This window comes from Cnephaeus nilssonii, assembly GCF_951640355.1.
Source record: "Cnephaeus nilssonii genome assembly, chromosome: 23".
Lineage (NCBI taxonomy): Eukaryota > Metazoa > Chordata > Mammalia > Chiroptera > Vespertilionidae > Cnephaeus > Cnephaeus nilssonii.
This window is the reverse complement of record NC_137094.1, coordinates 19,665,745-19,680,252: the sequence shown is the minus strand read 5'-3', so window position 1 is coordinate 19,680,252 and position 14,508 is coordinate 19,665,745. Positions and strand designations below refer to the sequence as shown.

At 61.1% G+C, this 14,508-nt stretch overlaps 1 protein-coding gene across 3 annotated transcripts in view; it reads right to left on the bottom strand.

Annotated features, from left to right (window-relative positions):
• Window positions 1-7,177: 7,177 nt before the first annotated feature.
• Window positions 7,178-14,508, bottom strand: part of PPP1R12B (protein phosphatase 1 regulatory subunit 12B) — a 66,046-nt gene continuing 58,715 nt past the window's right edge. For 2 of the 3 annotated variants that reach the window (XM_079763393.1, XM_079763395.1), the window contains one exon: window positions 7,178-11,073. In XM_079763393.1, the coding sequence (XP_079619519.1) occupies window positions 10,987-11,073 (87 nt within the window). In that variant the 3' untranslated portion in view covers window positions 7,178-10,986. Of the gene's footprint in view, window positions 11,074-13,323; window positions 13,480-14,508 lie in introns of all 3 variants that reach the window. The other variant, XM_079763396.1, reaches the window with a different exon arrangement.

Genomic DNA, 14,508 nt, shown 5'->3' with positions numbered 1-14,508 from the left:
TTTTCTGAGAAAAATGACATCTTAAAGGAAACAAATTATTTTTGTAAATAAAACATGCCCTGGCAGTTTGGAGTCAGTGGGAAGCAAACTCAGTCCTTGCAAGAGGTAGCAAAATATTTGTTCACAACTTTAATGCATGAAGTTCAAAAGGGTCCAATTCAGCCGAATCAACAAGGGTAGTCCAAATCACTAGAGCTCACGGAGTTTCTCTCCACAGATTCTCAGTGTGTTTTCAATTCGATGTTCTAGCTGCTCAGAGGATAAGGGAATTTCAGAAATAAAATGAACGTTATATTTATGCAGTTTACAGGAAGATACCTTTCCGGGAATATTATCAGGCATCAGTGTTTTGTGATTTCTATGGAGAACCAACAGCCCCGGGGAGGACGGTTTCATTCTATTATGGGCAACAGCACGGGTCATTAGAATATCATTAATAGGAGGATCTCATTCTATTGGGGCTGAGAGCCCTGAGCAATAGCATCTCCTATTGCGGGCAAAAGACCTGGGCAATTGAATCTCATTATATTGGGGCTGAGAGCCCTGAGCAATAGCATCTCCTATTGCGGGCAACAGGCCTGGGCAATAGAGTCTCATTCTATTGGGGCAAACAGCCCCGTGCAATAGCATCTCCTATTTCGGGCAACAGCCCTGGCCAATTGAGTCACATTCTATTGTGGTTGAGAGCCCTGGGTAATAGCATCTCCTATTTAGGGCAACAGGCCTGGGCAATTGAGTCTCATTCTATTGGGGTTGAGAGCCCTGAGCAATAGCATCTCTTATTGCGGGCAATAGCCCTGGGTAGGTAGGTCTCATTCTATTGGGGCAGAAGGCAATGAGCAATAGCATCTCCTATTTTGGGCAACAGCCCTGGCCAATTGAGTCTCATTCTATTGGGGCTGAGAGCCCTGGTCAATAGGATCTCCTACTGGGGGCAACAGCCCTGGCCAATTGAGTCTCATTCTATTGGGGCTGACAGACCTGAGCAATAGCATCTCCTATTGCGGGCAATAACTCAGGGCAGGTGAGTCTCATTCTATTGGGGCTGACGGCCCTGAGCAATAGCATCTCCTATTGCGGGCAATAACTCAGGGCAGGTGAGTCTCATTCTATTGGGGCTGACGGCCCTGAGCAATAGCATCTCCTTTGCGGGCAATAACTCAGGGCAGGTGGGTCTCATTCTATTGGGGCTGACGGCCCTGAGCAATAGCATCTCCTTTGCGGGCAATAACTCAGGGTAGGTGAGTCTCATTCTATTGGGGCTGACGGCCCTGAGCAATAGCATCTCCTATTGGGGGCAAAAGGCCTGGGCAATTGAGTCTCATTCTATTGGGGCTGACGGCCCTGAGCAATAGCATCTCCTTTGCGGGCAATAACTCAGGGTAGGTGAGTCTCATTCTATTGGGGCTGACGGCCCTGAGCAATAGCACCTCCTATTGCGGGCAACAGGCTTGGGCAATTGAGTCTCATTCTATTGGGGCTGAGAGCCCTGGTCAATAGGATCTCCTATTGCGGGCAACAGGCCTGGGCAATTGAGTCTCATTCTATTGGGGCTGACGGCCCTGAGCAATAGCACCTCCTATTGCGGGCAATAACTCAGGGTAGGTGAGTCTCATTCTATTGGGGCTGACGGCCCTGAGCAATAGCACCTCCTATTGCGGGCAATAACTCAGGGTAGGTGAGTCTCATTCTATTGGGGCTGACGGCCCTGAGCAATAGCACCTCCTATTGCGGGCAATAACTCAGGGCAGGTGAGTCTCATTTATTGGGGCTGACGGCCCTGAGCAATAGCACCTCCTATTGCGGGCAAAAACTCAGGGCAATTGAGTCTCATTATATTGGGGCTGACGGCCCTTAGCAATAGCATCTCCGATTGCGGGCAATAACTCAGGGCAATTGAGTCTCATTCTATTGGGGATGACGGCCCTGAGCAATAGCATCTCCTATTGCGGGCAATAACTCAGGGTAGGGGAGTCTCATTCTATTGGGGATGACGGCCCTGAGCAATAGCATCTCCTATTGCGGGCAATAACTCAGGGTAGGGGAGTCTCATTCTATTGGGGCTGAGAGCCCTGAGCAATAGCATCTCCTATTGTGGGCAATAACTCAGGGCTATTGAGTCTCATTCTATTGGGGATGACGGCCCTGAGCAATAGCATCTCCTATTGTGGGCAATAACTCAGGGCTATTGAGTCTCATTCTATTGGGGATGACGGCCCTGAGCAATAGCATCTCCTATTGCGGGCAATAACTCAGGGCAATTGAGTCTCATTCTATTGGGGATGACGGCCCTGAGTAATAGCATCTCCTATTGGGGCAACAGGCCTGGGCAATTGAGTCTCATTCTATTGGGGCTGACGGCCCTGAGCAATAGCATCTCCTTTGTAGGCAATAACTCAGGGCAATTGAGTCTCATTCTATTGGGGCTGACGGCCCTGAGCAATAGCATCTCCTTTGCGGGCAATAACTCAGGGTAGGTGAGTCTCATTCTATTGGGGCTGACGGCCCTGAGCAATAGCATCTCCTATTGCGGGCAACAGGCCTGGGTAGGTGAGTCTCATTCTATTGTGGCTGAGAGCCCTGAGCAATAGCATCTCCTATTGCGAGCAATAACTCAGGGCAGGTGAGTCTCGTTCTATTGGGGCTGAGAGCCCTGAGCAATAGCATCTCCTATTGCGGGCAATAACTCAGGGCAGGTGAGTCTCATTCTATTGGGGCTGACGGCCCTGAGCAATAGCATCTCCTATTGCGGGCAATAACTCAGGGCAGGTGAGTCTCATTCTATTGGGGCTGACAGGAATGAGCAATAGCACCTCCTATTGCGGGCAATAACTCAGGGCAATTGAGTCTCGTTCTATTGGGGCTGACAGCCCTGAGCAATAGCACCTCCTATTGCGGGCAATAACTCAGGGTAGGGGAGTCTCGTTCTATTGGGGCTGAGAGCCCTGAGCAATAGCATCTCCTATTGCGGGCAATAACTCAGGGTAGGGGAGTCTCATTCTATTGGGGCTGAGAGCCCTGAGCAATAGCATCTCCTATTGCGGGCAATAACTCAGGGCAGGTGAGTCTCATTCTATTGGGGCTGAGAGCCCTGAGCAATAGCATCTCCTATTGCGGGCAATAACTCAGGGCAGGTGAGTCTCATTCTATTGGGGCTGAGAGCCCTGAGCAATAGCATCTCCTATTGCGGGCAATAACTCAGGGTAGGGGAGTCTCATTCTATTGGGGCTGAGAGCCCTGAGCAATAGCATCTCCTATTGCGGGCAATAACTCAGGGCAGGTGAGTCTCATTCTATTGGGGCTGACGGCCCTGAGCAATAGCATCTCCTATTGCGGGCAATAACTCAGGGTAGGGGAGTCTCATTCTATTGGGGCTGAGAGCCCTGAGCAACAGCATCTCCTATTGCGGGCAATAACTCAGGTCAGGTGAGTCTCATTCTATTGGGGCTGACGGCCCTGAGCAATAGCATCTCCTATTGCGGGCAATAACTCAGGGCAGGTGAGTCTCATTCTATTGGGGCTGACAGCCCTGAGCAATAGCACCTCCTATTGCGGGCAATAACTCAGGGTTGGGGAGTCTCATTCTATTGGGGCTGACAGGAATGAGCAATAGCATCTCCTATTGCGGGCAATAACTCAGGGCAGGTGAGTCTCATTCTATTGGGGCTGACGGCCCTGAGCAAAAGCATCTCCTATTGCGGGCAATAACTCAGGGTAGGTGAGTCTCATTCTATTGGGGCTGAGAGCCCTGAGCAACAGCATCTCCTATTGCGGGCAATAACTCAGGGCAGGTGAGTCTCATTCTATTGGGGCTGACGGCCCTGAGCAATAGCATCTCCTATTGCGGGCAATAACTCAGGGCAGGTGAGTCTCATTCTATTGGGGCTGACAGCCCTGAGCAATAGCACCTCCTATTGCGGGCAATAACTCAGGGTAGGGGAGTCTCATTCTATTGGGGCTGACAGCCCTGAGCAATAGCACCTCCTATTGCGGGCAATAACTCAGGGTAGGTGAGTCTCATTCTATTGGGGCTGAGAGCCCTGAGCAATAGCATCTCCTATTGCGGGCAATAACTCAGGGTAGGGGAGTCTCATTCTATTGGGGCTGAGAGCCCTGAGCAATAGCATCTCCTATTGCGGGCAATAACTCAGGGCAGGTGAGTCTCATTCTATTGGGGCTGAGAGCCCTGAGCAACAGCATCTCCTATTGCGGGCAATAACTCAGGGCAGGTGAGTCTCATTCTATTGGGGCTGACGGCCCTGAGCAATAGCATCTCCTATTGCGGGCAATAACTCAGGGCAGGTGAGTCTCATTCTATTGGGGCTGACAGCCCTGAGCAATAGCACCTCCTATTGCGGGCAATAACTCAGGGTTGGGGAGTCTCATTCTATTGGGGCTGACAGGAATGAGCAATAGCATCTCCTATTGCGGGCAATAACTCAGGGCAGGTGAGTCTCATTCTATTGGGGCTGACGGCCCTGAGCAATAGCATCTCCTATTGCGGGCAATAACTCAGGGCAGGTGAGTCTCATTCTATTGGGGCTGACAGCCCTGAGCAATAGCACCTCCTATTGCGGGCAATAACTCAGGGTTGGGGAGTCTCATTCTATTGGGGCTGACAGGAATGAGCAATAGCATCTCCTATTGCGGGCAATAACTCAGGGCAGGTGAGTCTCATTCTATTGGGGCTGACGGCCCTGAGCAAAAGCATCTCCTATTGCGGGCAATAACTCAGGGTAGGTGAGTCTCGTTCTATTGGGGCTGAGAGCCCTGAGCAATAGCATCTCCTATTGCGGGCAACAGCCCCGGACTTTCTGCAACCCCACTTCCCTGTCCGGTCTGTGTAGAAGTTCTCGCCACTGGGAGTAGCGTTCCCCAAGCCACAGAGCGTGTTCTGAGCCCCCGCTGCCCCGAGGGCCCTTCGGGAGTGGGGTGCAGGCCCCACGTAGGACGCAGTGCGGGCTGGAGGCGTCCGGTCTCTGAGTCTGAAACCATGAGAACTCAGCCCCACCCTGAATCAGGTGAGGCCAGGAGGCTGGGTTCTCTCCTTCCTCCTCGGGGATCTTTCCGGAAGGGAGACCAGCTCCGCCAGGGCCCCAGGCAGGTGTTTGGACGTTGGAGGCGGAGGAAGCAGAGGTCGGGGAGCAGGTGCCGGGCGTGAGCAGTAAGTGAGATTCCAGGGGTCCCTCCGCCTCACACCCTCTTCTGCAGGATCCATCTGGGGTGCCGGGCCGGCCCTGGGCTTCAGCCAGGGAAGGGGGGTTGCAGCCGCCCTGGAGGCAGTGGGGTGCCTGTGGGGGAGCCCAGAGGTTGAGAATTGCCGCCCCCCCAAGTTCTCTCAACATCCTGAGTTGGTTCTTGTCCTCACCCAGGTTGTCCCTCCCCCCGAAAGCAGGAAGAGACTGAGCCAGGAAGTGTCCCCCCTGACCCGGCCCCCTCCCCCCCGTCCTGGGGTAGGGCAGGCAGGGAAGGGTCCCAAGGCCTGATCCTGGGGGCCCAGAGCCCCGGGACGTGGCTGCCGGGTTTGGTAAATAGACGGGGTGCCCGTTTGCATTTGAGTTTGACATGAGCGGTGAAGACTGTTAAGGGCAGGTGCCCCCTGAATGCACTCACGCCCAACTGGCCGGGCCTTATATCCCATGGGGTCCCCTCATCCGGTGGAGACCGGTCCCCAAGGGCGTCTCCTCTCTGGGTTTGGAGACGGAGGACACTGAGCCTTGAAGACACATGAATATACTTTATTTTTTAAGCAACAACAAAACCAGAACCTCCTGAAGCCATTTGAACCTGCACCCCCCGCCCCCGCCCCCGCCCCCGCCCCCAATGGGAATAGTTGTCTGTAACTGACCCTGTTCCCGAGCCTCGTCCCACACGCATGTCTTCCTGCGAACAGCGCATGGCCTAGCTGAGCGCCGGCCCCTCCCCGAGTCTGCGTCCGAGAAGTCTGTCCCCACCCGCCCCCCCCCCCCCCCCCGTTGCCAGCTCTGCCCTGGGGTTGCTGGCGCCTGAGGCCCCTCCCCCGGGGTCCCCTCCGTCCGCAGGGCTGACCTCTGGCCGTGCTGTGTCCAGTCCGCTGTCTGGTGTCCGTGTGTGGTGTCCCCCCACCCAACGTGTGAACTAACTGACAAGCCATACAGGGGCCCCCCAGGAGTCTGGCCTCGCTCCGCTCCCCCGGAGCCCCGCCCCGTGGCTCCCGACCACCCACCAAGGGCTCCCCGCTGCTTCCTCCCGCTCAGCCCGTGTGGTGAGGACGAAGGTGTCCACGGCCTGGTGGGGCCTGCGAGCTGCCCCCCTTCTGCACCCGTGGCGGACGGGCCACGCTGGGCACCCCACAGGGGCTGTCCAGGCGCCCGGCCGGTCACGTGCAGCCGGGCAGGGGCTCAGCCGGCGGTCAGGTTCCCGTCACCACTGGGGTGGACGGTGCTCTCTTCCCACTTGGGGTCAGGTCTGGATGACCCATGAGGGGGACCCGCTGTTCCTATCGCCCCTCCTCTGCAGGGCCCTCGGAGCGTGGAGGGCAGGTCTAGATGGGGGATCCCTCAGGGAGCACGGAGCTGCTGGAGGTCTGGGCTGAGGCACACGTGGATGGCAGGTGGGGCCTGAGCATCAGGCAGGTGTCAGACGGGCCACAGGAGCCAGGTGGGCTCTGCCCTTCATGACGTGAGCACACGGGGCCCCGGCCCCACCAGGACCACCTTCATCTTCACAGAACACGCGTGCAGCCTGTCCCCCCTCCCCCCACCTGCCTGGCGATGCTCTCGCCCCTTGTTCTCGTCCAATCTCGTCCAATCGTTATTTTGTAACGAGCTGTGTCTCCTTATTAAAGAAACTAGAGGCCCGGTGCCCAAAATTCGTGCACAGGGGAAGGGGTGTCTCTCAGCCCAACCTGCACCCTCTCCAATATGGGACCCCTTGGGGGATGTCTGACTGCCTGTTTAGGCCCCTGATCGGGCCTAAACAGGTAGTCAGACATCCCTTTCACAATCTAGGACTGCTGGTTCCCAACTACTCGCCTGCCTGCCTTCCTGATTGCCCCTAACCGCTCTGCCTGCCAACCTGATCACCCCCTAACCACTCCCCTGCCAGCCCGATCGACACCTAACTACCCTCCCCTGAAACCCCGGTCACCCCCAAATGTCCTCCCTTGCATATTCCCTCTTTATTAGATAGGGTTTTTTCTTTAGCATATTGGACAATCCTAACTGGTTTGGCTCAGTGGATGGAGCATTGGCCTGCAGAATCAAGGGTCCCAGGTCCGATTCTGGTCAAGGGCCTGTACCTTGATTGCAGGCACATACCCAGTGGGGAGTGTGCAGGAGGCAGCTGATTGATATTTCTCTCTCATAGATGTTTCTAGCTCTCTATCCCTTTCCCTTCCTCTCTGTAAAAAATCAATAAAATATATATTATAAAAAAAGAAACATTTAAGATTCCTCCATATCTGCCTGGCTGGTGTGACTCAATGCTTGTGACCCCAGGCTGCCACCACTGGAAGGGGTTTGGGCCCTGGCCAGGCTGAGACCCCAGCCCAGAATGCCATCTCAGCCCAGCCAGGCTGAGACCCCTGCCCAGGCTGCCATCTCAGCCTGGCTGGGGATAGCCCGGTGGGGGTGCGCAGCTCCAGCCCAGGCTGCCTTCGCTGGCCTGAAGATCACGCATTGGGGTGCACTGTCCTGCTGGCCTGAGACCCCCGGCCACTTTGCCCTGGATCGCGCCGGGGCTCAGGGGCGGGGCGGTGCTGGCTTGCCTGAGACCCCCGGCCCCCGAACCCGAGGCCACTTTGCCCCGGATCGCGCACCGAGGTTCGGAGATAAGAGGACTGGGCGCCGCCATTTTTGTTGTGGAGTGATGGTTAATTTGCATATTACTCTTTTATTAGCTAGGATGAGCTGTGAGAACCCTGGGGGTGGGGCGTCTCCGGTTGTTTGCTGGGCCTGGGCCCAGGCAGGGGTGGGGGTCTGGGGCGCAGAGGGGAGCAGCCTGCGTGGCTGAGGCCCCCTCTCTCCCTGGGGTGGGGATGGGGTCCTGAGCTGGGCTTGGGGGAGGCTGGCCCTGGGCTTGGGAGAGAGAATTTCTACAAGGTCCTCCCTCAACTGCCTCAAAGATGTCAAATGTCTGACTGGAGGCAAAGTTTTCGGGGACAAAGACAGGGCTACCTCTCAGCTGCCCCGGGCCTGGCCGGCCTGAACGTGAGCCCTGACCTGGCGGGTCTGTCCTGCTGTTTGGGCCACAAGCCGCTGGGTGGCAGCTGGGCCCTGTCCTGTGGAACGGGCCCCCAAGCGGGAGGCCGGGCTGGGGCACGGAGAACAGCCGGAGGGTGCTGGGCAGGGTCCCACCGGCACCCCGGGCCTGGGCCGCCCCCGCGTTAGCCAGTCACAGCCAGAGGTTTCGTCTCCAGCGACGGCCACGTGTCCCGGGCAAAGGCAGTGACATGAAGAGGGGGGGCCGGACGAGAGGCCCACAGACCCGTCTCCAGGCGCAGAGCCAGTCAAGTCGAAACACGTTTATTTGCTGCTTATAAATACTGCTGTGCGCAGGCGTCACACAGAGTGAACGTTACTCCAACGGCCACACGGGACACGCAGTGACATTATGTAACAACCACCAGCAAACAGCTCGCTCACTCGGGTCGGAAGGCCACGCGAAGTTGCATAAAAATACATTCAGCTCAGAGTGGCCTGCTGCCCGCTCAGCCCCCTCCCCCGGTATTTACAGCGCCCGCCGACCCAGGGGAGCGGGAGGAGCCGGGCGGGAGGGGCACGGGGACCAGGCAGAGACCAGAGAGCGACCTGCGGGGGAGCCCCTCCTCGGGGACAGGCCCTCCCAGAGCCCCTCCCGCCCCAGCATCTGGGCCTACCCCTTCCGGCCCCCCCAGTTCTGGGGTGGGGGTCGACGGGGCCCTACTCAGCCCTGCAGTGGTTTGGGGAAGTGTGAGCCCCCAGGGCTGACTCTGTCCCAGTGGGACGTGGCCACGCTGCCCATGCGCCCACCTCTGGTGAGGCTGGCGGACCCGCCTGGAGTCTGGGACGGGACGGGACGGGGCCACGTGGCGGCTGGTCCGGGAGGCCTCCCTGCCCCTCGGCGCAGAGGAAGGACAGCAGGACGGAGGGTGGGAGGGAGGTGCGGGGAGGACCCGGGGCTGCCCCAACAGCTCCCCAGAAGCCCGGGAGGGTGCAGCCAGACGGGAACGAGAGCTCACACTCAGGGGGACTCTGGTGAAGGACGGACCCAGACGCCACGTGCGCACCTGCAGCTGCTCCTCAGACCTCACGCTGCCTCTGACCAGGACTCTTCCCCCCACCCCAGCCCCCTCCCCGGGACGGAGCCTCTGCTCTCCATGTGCTTGCTGGTCAGGGTTCCAGCTGTTTCTCTGCCCCAGACCCCGTTCCCTGGTGGCCGAGGCCAATCTGGGCGGCCACCAAGTCCCTCCTGTGCCATCTCACCAGGAGCCGACAGGCAACCAGGAGGCGTCCTGGAGGGCAATGCCATCGGGAGGCGACCGAGGTCTCCGCTTGGCTGGAGGCCGAGGTCTGAGCCACCAGGGACCGCCCCCCCAGCCCCTCGATGGGCCGACAGCCTGCCTCCTTGAGCCTTGGGGTCCTGACCCTCCACTCGCCCGCACCCGCCTTTCGACGATGAGGGGCAGAACTGGGCTGTGAGGTGTGCCGTGTCGGTGTCTCCCTGCAGACCCAGGGAGGCCTGAGCCGCTGGCCCGACCCCTCCTTCCCTCGCCTGCTCTGTCCTCCGCTCAGGTCGCTAACGCGCCCTTCCAAGGGCCCCAACCCCCTTAGCCACCCGCGTGGGGCCTCTACCTGTGGCTGCTGCGGGCCTGGTCTGGGCAGGGGCAGCTGTGTCCACTCAGGGTGCCCTGGGAGGGAAGGGGGCCCCGATGGAGGACCCCTCCTCCGGCCTGGCGCTCTGTCCCCAGGTCCGCACGGGCCGGGCAGCCTAGTGAGGACGTGGAGCCACCAGGACGCGTCTGCCTGTCTGAGGGAGGCGATGGCACGAGACAGTCCCCGGATCCCCGGAGTTTCCTAAGGCTGGGAAGCTGGCACTTCAGCACGAGAACTTTCTGGCAAGAAGAGGCGTCGTGAGCGCGGAGGGCACGCCGCGGGGAAGGCACACGGGTCTGACGGAGCGGGAGGGCCAGGACTCCTCCTGACAATCCCCTTTTCTTTTCCTGAGAAGAGTCAGCCCCCGCCCCCCATGTCTGCAGAGCGGGGAGTGGGCCAGGCGCCTGTGGGCTCCCAGGCCAGAGGCCGTGGGGGGCAGCCGCTGTCCTTCCCTGAGACCCGGGCCGACACTGCTCACCCTGAGCGGCCCTGGGGGAGGCTGAGCCCCAGCTGCGGCCGCGGGGAGTGCGGGAGGCAGTGGGCCGTGCTGAGCCCTCACCGCAGCCCCAGGACCAGGAGCCTGACTGCCCTGCACACAGAACAAACCACCGAGTGAAGGGTGAACCCAGACAGACAACCGCACTGCCCGCAGCACCGCTCCTCACGCCACCCCACCACCTCCGCCCTGGGACACGCCATTCCTCTGGGGCCGGGGGCGGGTGAGGCGAGGGGCGGGGCCTGTGGACAAAGTCCGTAGGTGCAGGGGCCAGGGGAGGTGTCGGGGAGCCGGCCCTGCCTCCGGGGAGGGGGGAGGGGCCGGGTGCTGCCTCGCGTTTCCAGTGCAGGAGGCCGTGGAGCAGAAAGGGGGCGCGAGGACATCAGGCGTGTGAAGGCTGAGGAAACCCCCATGGCATTGGGGAGCCGGCACCCCGCCGTCCTGCCCCCACGGGGTCCTGCAGGGACCACCGCGGAGTCAAGGGCCAGTGGGGACGGCGGCGAGCAGCGCGGCCCATGGCCGAGCAGGCGGCCGGGCAGAGGCGGTCGGGTGTGGGGTGCAGAGGCGCAGAGCAGGTGACGGGACGGGCAGGTGGCCTTCCCCACGCCCTCCGTGGGAAGGGGAGTCGGGGCAGCACCGGCCTCCATCGGGCCGCGGCTACTTGGACAGTTTGCTGATGACCCGGATGAGGGCGCCATTCTCATCTTTTAGCCTCTGGTTGTCGGACTTCAGCTCAGTTAACACCTGCGGGGGAGAGGGAGGTGTCACAGCCGCCTGGGCAGGGGGCAACCAGGGCCGGTCATGTGACCACGTAGGGAGGCCACCAGAGCCCTGGTGTCGGTGCAGGTTCAGGGGCGGCTGCCCCTGCAGGGAACAGTGCCGTGGGCATCCGCGTCGCCCACCAGGAACCAGATGGGTGCACAGCCGTGGGCGCACGTGCAAACCCTGTGGGTTGGGGTGCAGTGCCTGTGTGGACGCTGCTGGAGCGGGAGGGTGTCAGAAGCCCCAAAACCACGCCCGCGCGGCCAGGGCAGGTGTCCCAGGATTGACGGCCGAACACACAGGCGAGCCATCCGCCTGCTGGGTTCCTGAGACAGAACCGCCGTGCCCTCGTCCCTGCCGGAGAGGGGCCCGTGGGGCCCACGGGCAGTCAGGCGGCCGTGGGTCTGACCTGCAGGCCGAGCGGCACTCCCAGAACCTCATCCAGACCCTGCCTCCTGCCCGCCCCGCAGCCGGATCCCAGGGCCGAGGACCGCCCATGGCCCCGGTGCACCTGCCGCAGCTGCGTTCGTCTGAGGGTGAGCCGAGGTGCCCCCCTTTCGAATCCTCACCCAGGGGCACCTTTCCCACCAATTCCAGAGACGGGGAAGGAGGAGAGAAACATCTGTCGGTTGCCCCCCTACGCGCCCCGACCGGAGATGTGACCTGAAACCTGGGCAGATGCCTGACCGGGAGCAGAGCCCACGGCCCTTCGGTGCACAGGCCGACGCGCCAACCCACTGAGCCACACCGGCCGGGCTCCACCCCTTTTTAAAATGTACAAATTCCTCTCAAGCTCGGGTGACCTCAGACTCAATTCTTTGGGGGGAAAAAGACACTGGACAGCAGTGTCCCAGCTGCACGGACCCAGGAGGGTGTCCCGACCTCACCGGGTGGGCGCTGGGTAGGAACATCTGAAAGCAGACGCTGTGCTGGGGGAGCGACTGCCATGTCAGCTCCCTGGACGTCGGCTCCCCAATTCTCAAGTCCCAGTTCACCACGACCGATGTGGTTCTTGGACAAATAAAACCGCGTCCGTGGTCTCAGGTACTACTCCCCCCGCCTCTGACGAGCACTGTCAGCGAGGAACACGGCCCGACGCTGCAGGGACGGCGCGGCGCTGCCTGGCAGCCGGGGTGGGGGGTGGGGGGTGTCAGCGCGGGGGACAATGGGGGGCGTGGCCCCGGGCCTGCTGCCTGGTGTGGAGCTGGATCCCACCACGTGCTGAGTGATGGAATCTGGAACGCGGGCCTTTCCGTTTGTGAAATGACTGTTCTGGGCAACAAGGTAGGAAAAGCTGTGAAGCACCGTCCAGGCTTTAACCCGACCTTCACCTTGGTTACCATCACCATGGTTACCAGCCGCATGCTATGCTGCCTCCCTGAAAGAGGGACACCGAGAATAACCGGGGCGCCTGTGGGCCCCATCTGCAGCTTTCAGGAGCCTCGGGGTGACTTTAAGTGGGGAGCCGTCCCTCTGTGCCGGGGGCACCCCCTCGTGGGTGTGAGCTGCCCGCTGCCACCGGAGGCTCCGTGAACAGGCAGAGGACGCACAGGCCTCACGAGGCCTCCCGAGGCGCTAAGCCCCTCCCGCCTCGGACGGAGGACCCGGCCTGTGAGCTCGCCTTCCCGACCATGTGCAGGGAGGGGCTGGGACCAAACCCGCGGTTCTGGGAGACTCCCTGCAAGGCCAGCCCACGGCTCTGCCTGCAGCCACACGCGGGCCGGACACGCCAGGCCCACGATCTGTGAGGGGGAGCAAGGCCCCGAGGGAGGAGGACCACGCGGGAGGGAGGCCCGCGCACGCACCTCCACCGGCCTGGCCCCCAGCCGGCACGTGGTTAGACGGGGAGCTGGCTCTGTGTGCTCCCCAGAAGGCCATGGTCTCAGCCCTGGTTTCACAGACCCCTTGGGGATGGGCCCAGACACACACATGCCGTAGCCCACGCCCACCGTGAGCCCCTGGCCCAACCCCCAACTGCTCCGGGGACCAGGCTGCACCTGGTGGACGGAGACAGCGCGGCCTGCGTGGCGTGACGCGTGCACACCTGTGCGTACCCACGGCGTGTCCTCTGTCTCCGGGCAACCTTCCTGACAGACCTCAGCCAGCAGGCCCCTCCCTGACCTGGCTGTCCCACAGGCCTCATCCTGGCTCCTTTGTCTGCACGACCAGCCTTGAGGGCGCCTGACGGGCTCCGGTGGATGAGCCCGAGCGGCAGCAAGGGGAGCGACCTGCCTGCGGAGGAGGGCGAGGCGGCTAGAGCTCCTGGGACTGCGCGGACTCCATGGACGCCGAGAGCCGGGCCACCACGCGGGCCAGCGCCCTGTTCTCAGCCTGCAGCTGCGCGTTCATCTGCTTCAGGGTTTGGATCTGTTTGAGCTGGTGGAGGTTCTGCAGGGACACGAGGCAGGACAGAGAGACAGACAGACAGACAGACCAGGAGGTGAGAGCAGGCAGAGACCACACGACTCGGTTAGTCTTAGTTCGCATGCGAGAAGGAGAGAGAAGCAGGGATGGAGGAGAGCGGGCCTGCCCTCCCGCGAAGGCAGCCATGCGCACGCACGGCTCTGGCTCCAAAGCCCCACCTGGCTCTCGGGGCGACACCCCATGTGGCTGGGCCTGCGGGCGCGGTCGAGCCACAGCCTGGGACCCTCCATGGTCACGGCCCCGGCTGAGCCAAGGCCTGTGCTGCCCGTTGTCCCCCCACGGGGCCCCTGTTCCGGCTTCTCCGTCTGGGTGCTGCTCCACCTCATGAGCCCTTTCTTTACAGTCAAGAGCCGCCTGAGTGTGGGTGTTTCCGGGTGAAGCGCGGCTGCTGGGCCTTGGAGGGACACGTCATGGATGGCCCTGACCTGCTCCAGGCCCGGTGCCCGACCCGCACGCGGCCGTTGGCATTGCGGAGGGCAGGCGCCCCGGCTCCATCAGCTCACGCCGGGCTGACGCTCACGCTGGGGGTGCAAATGCACGAGGAGTCAGCCCCGCGTCCTGGCCTTGCGCTGCGGGACCCACTGGGACACATAAGCGCCTGCTCGCTGCCTGACCCCACGGCCCCACTGCTGGGCGCAGAGGGACTGGCCTGTGGAGGGCTTCGTGGGGGCAGAGCCTGAGGGCCGAGTGGCCACAGGAGGGTTGCCAGGACCACAGAAGCGCCTGCCACCCCAGAGAGGAGGACAGAGAGGGAGCGTGAGGGTGAAGAACAAGAAAGTGAAGGAGGCACGTGGGGGACAGAGAAAAGGAAACAGCACAGACAACACACGGAATCTGTCCCCACGAGGGGACGGCCAGTTTGGGAAACGGTCGGGCACCAAGCAGCCCCAAGTCGCCACCGAAGGCCCAGGACCAGCAGGAAGGCCCAGGACCAGCAGCCGCCCCCGGCCGCGGGGAGGACAGAGCAGGCCCGGCTGCACACGGACACGCCCA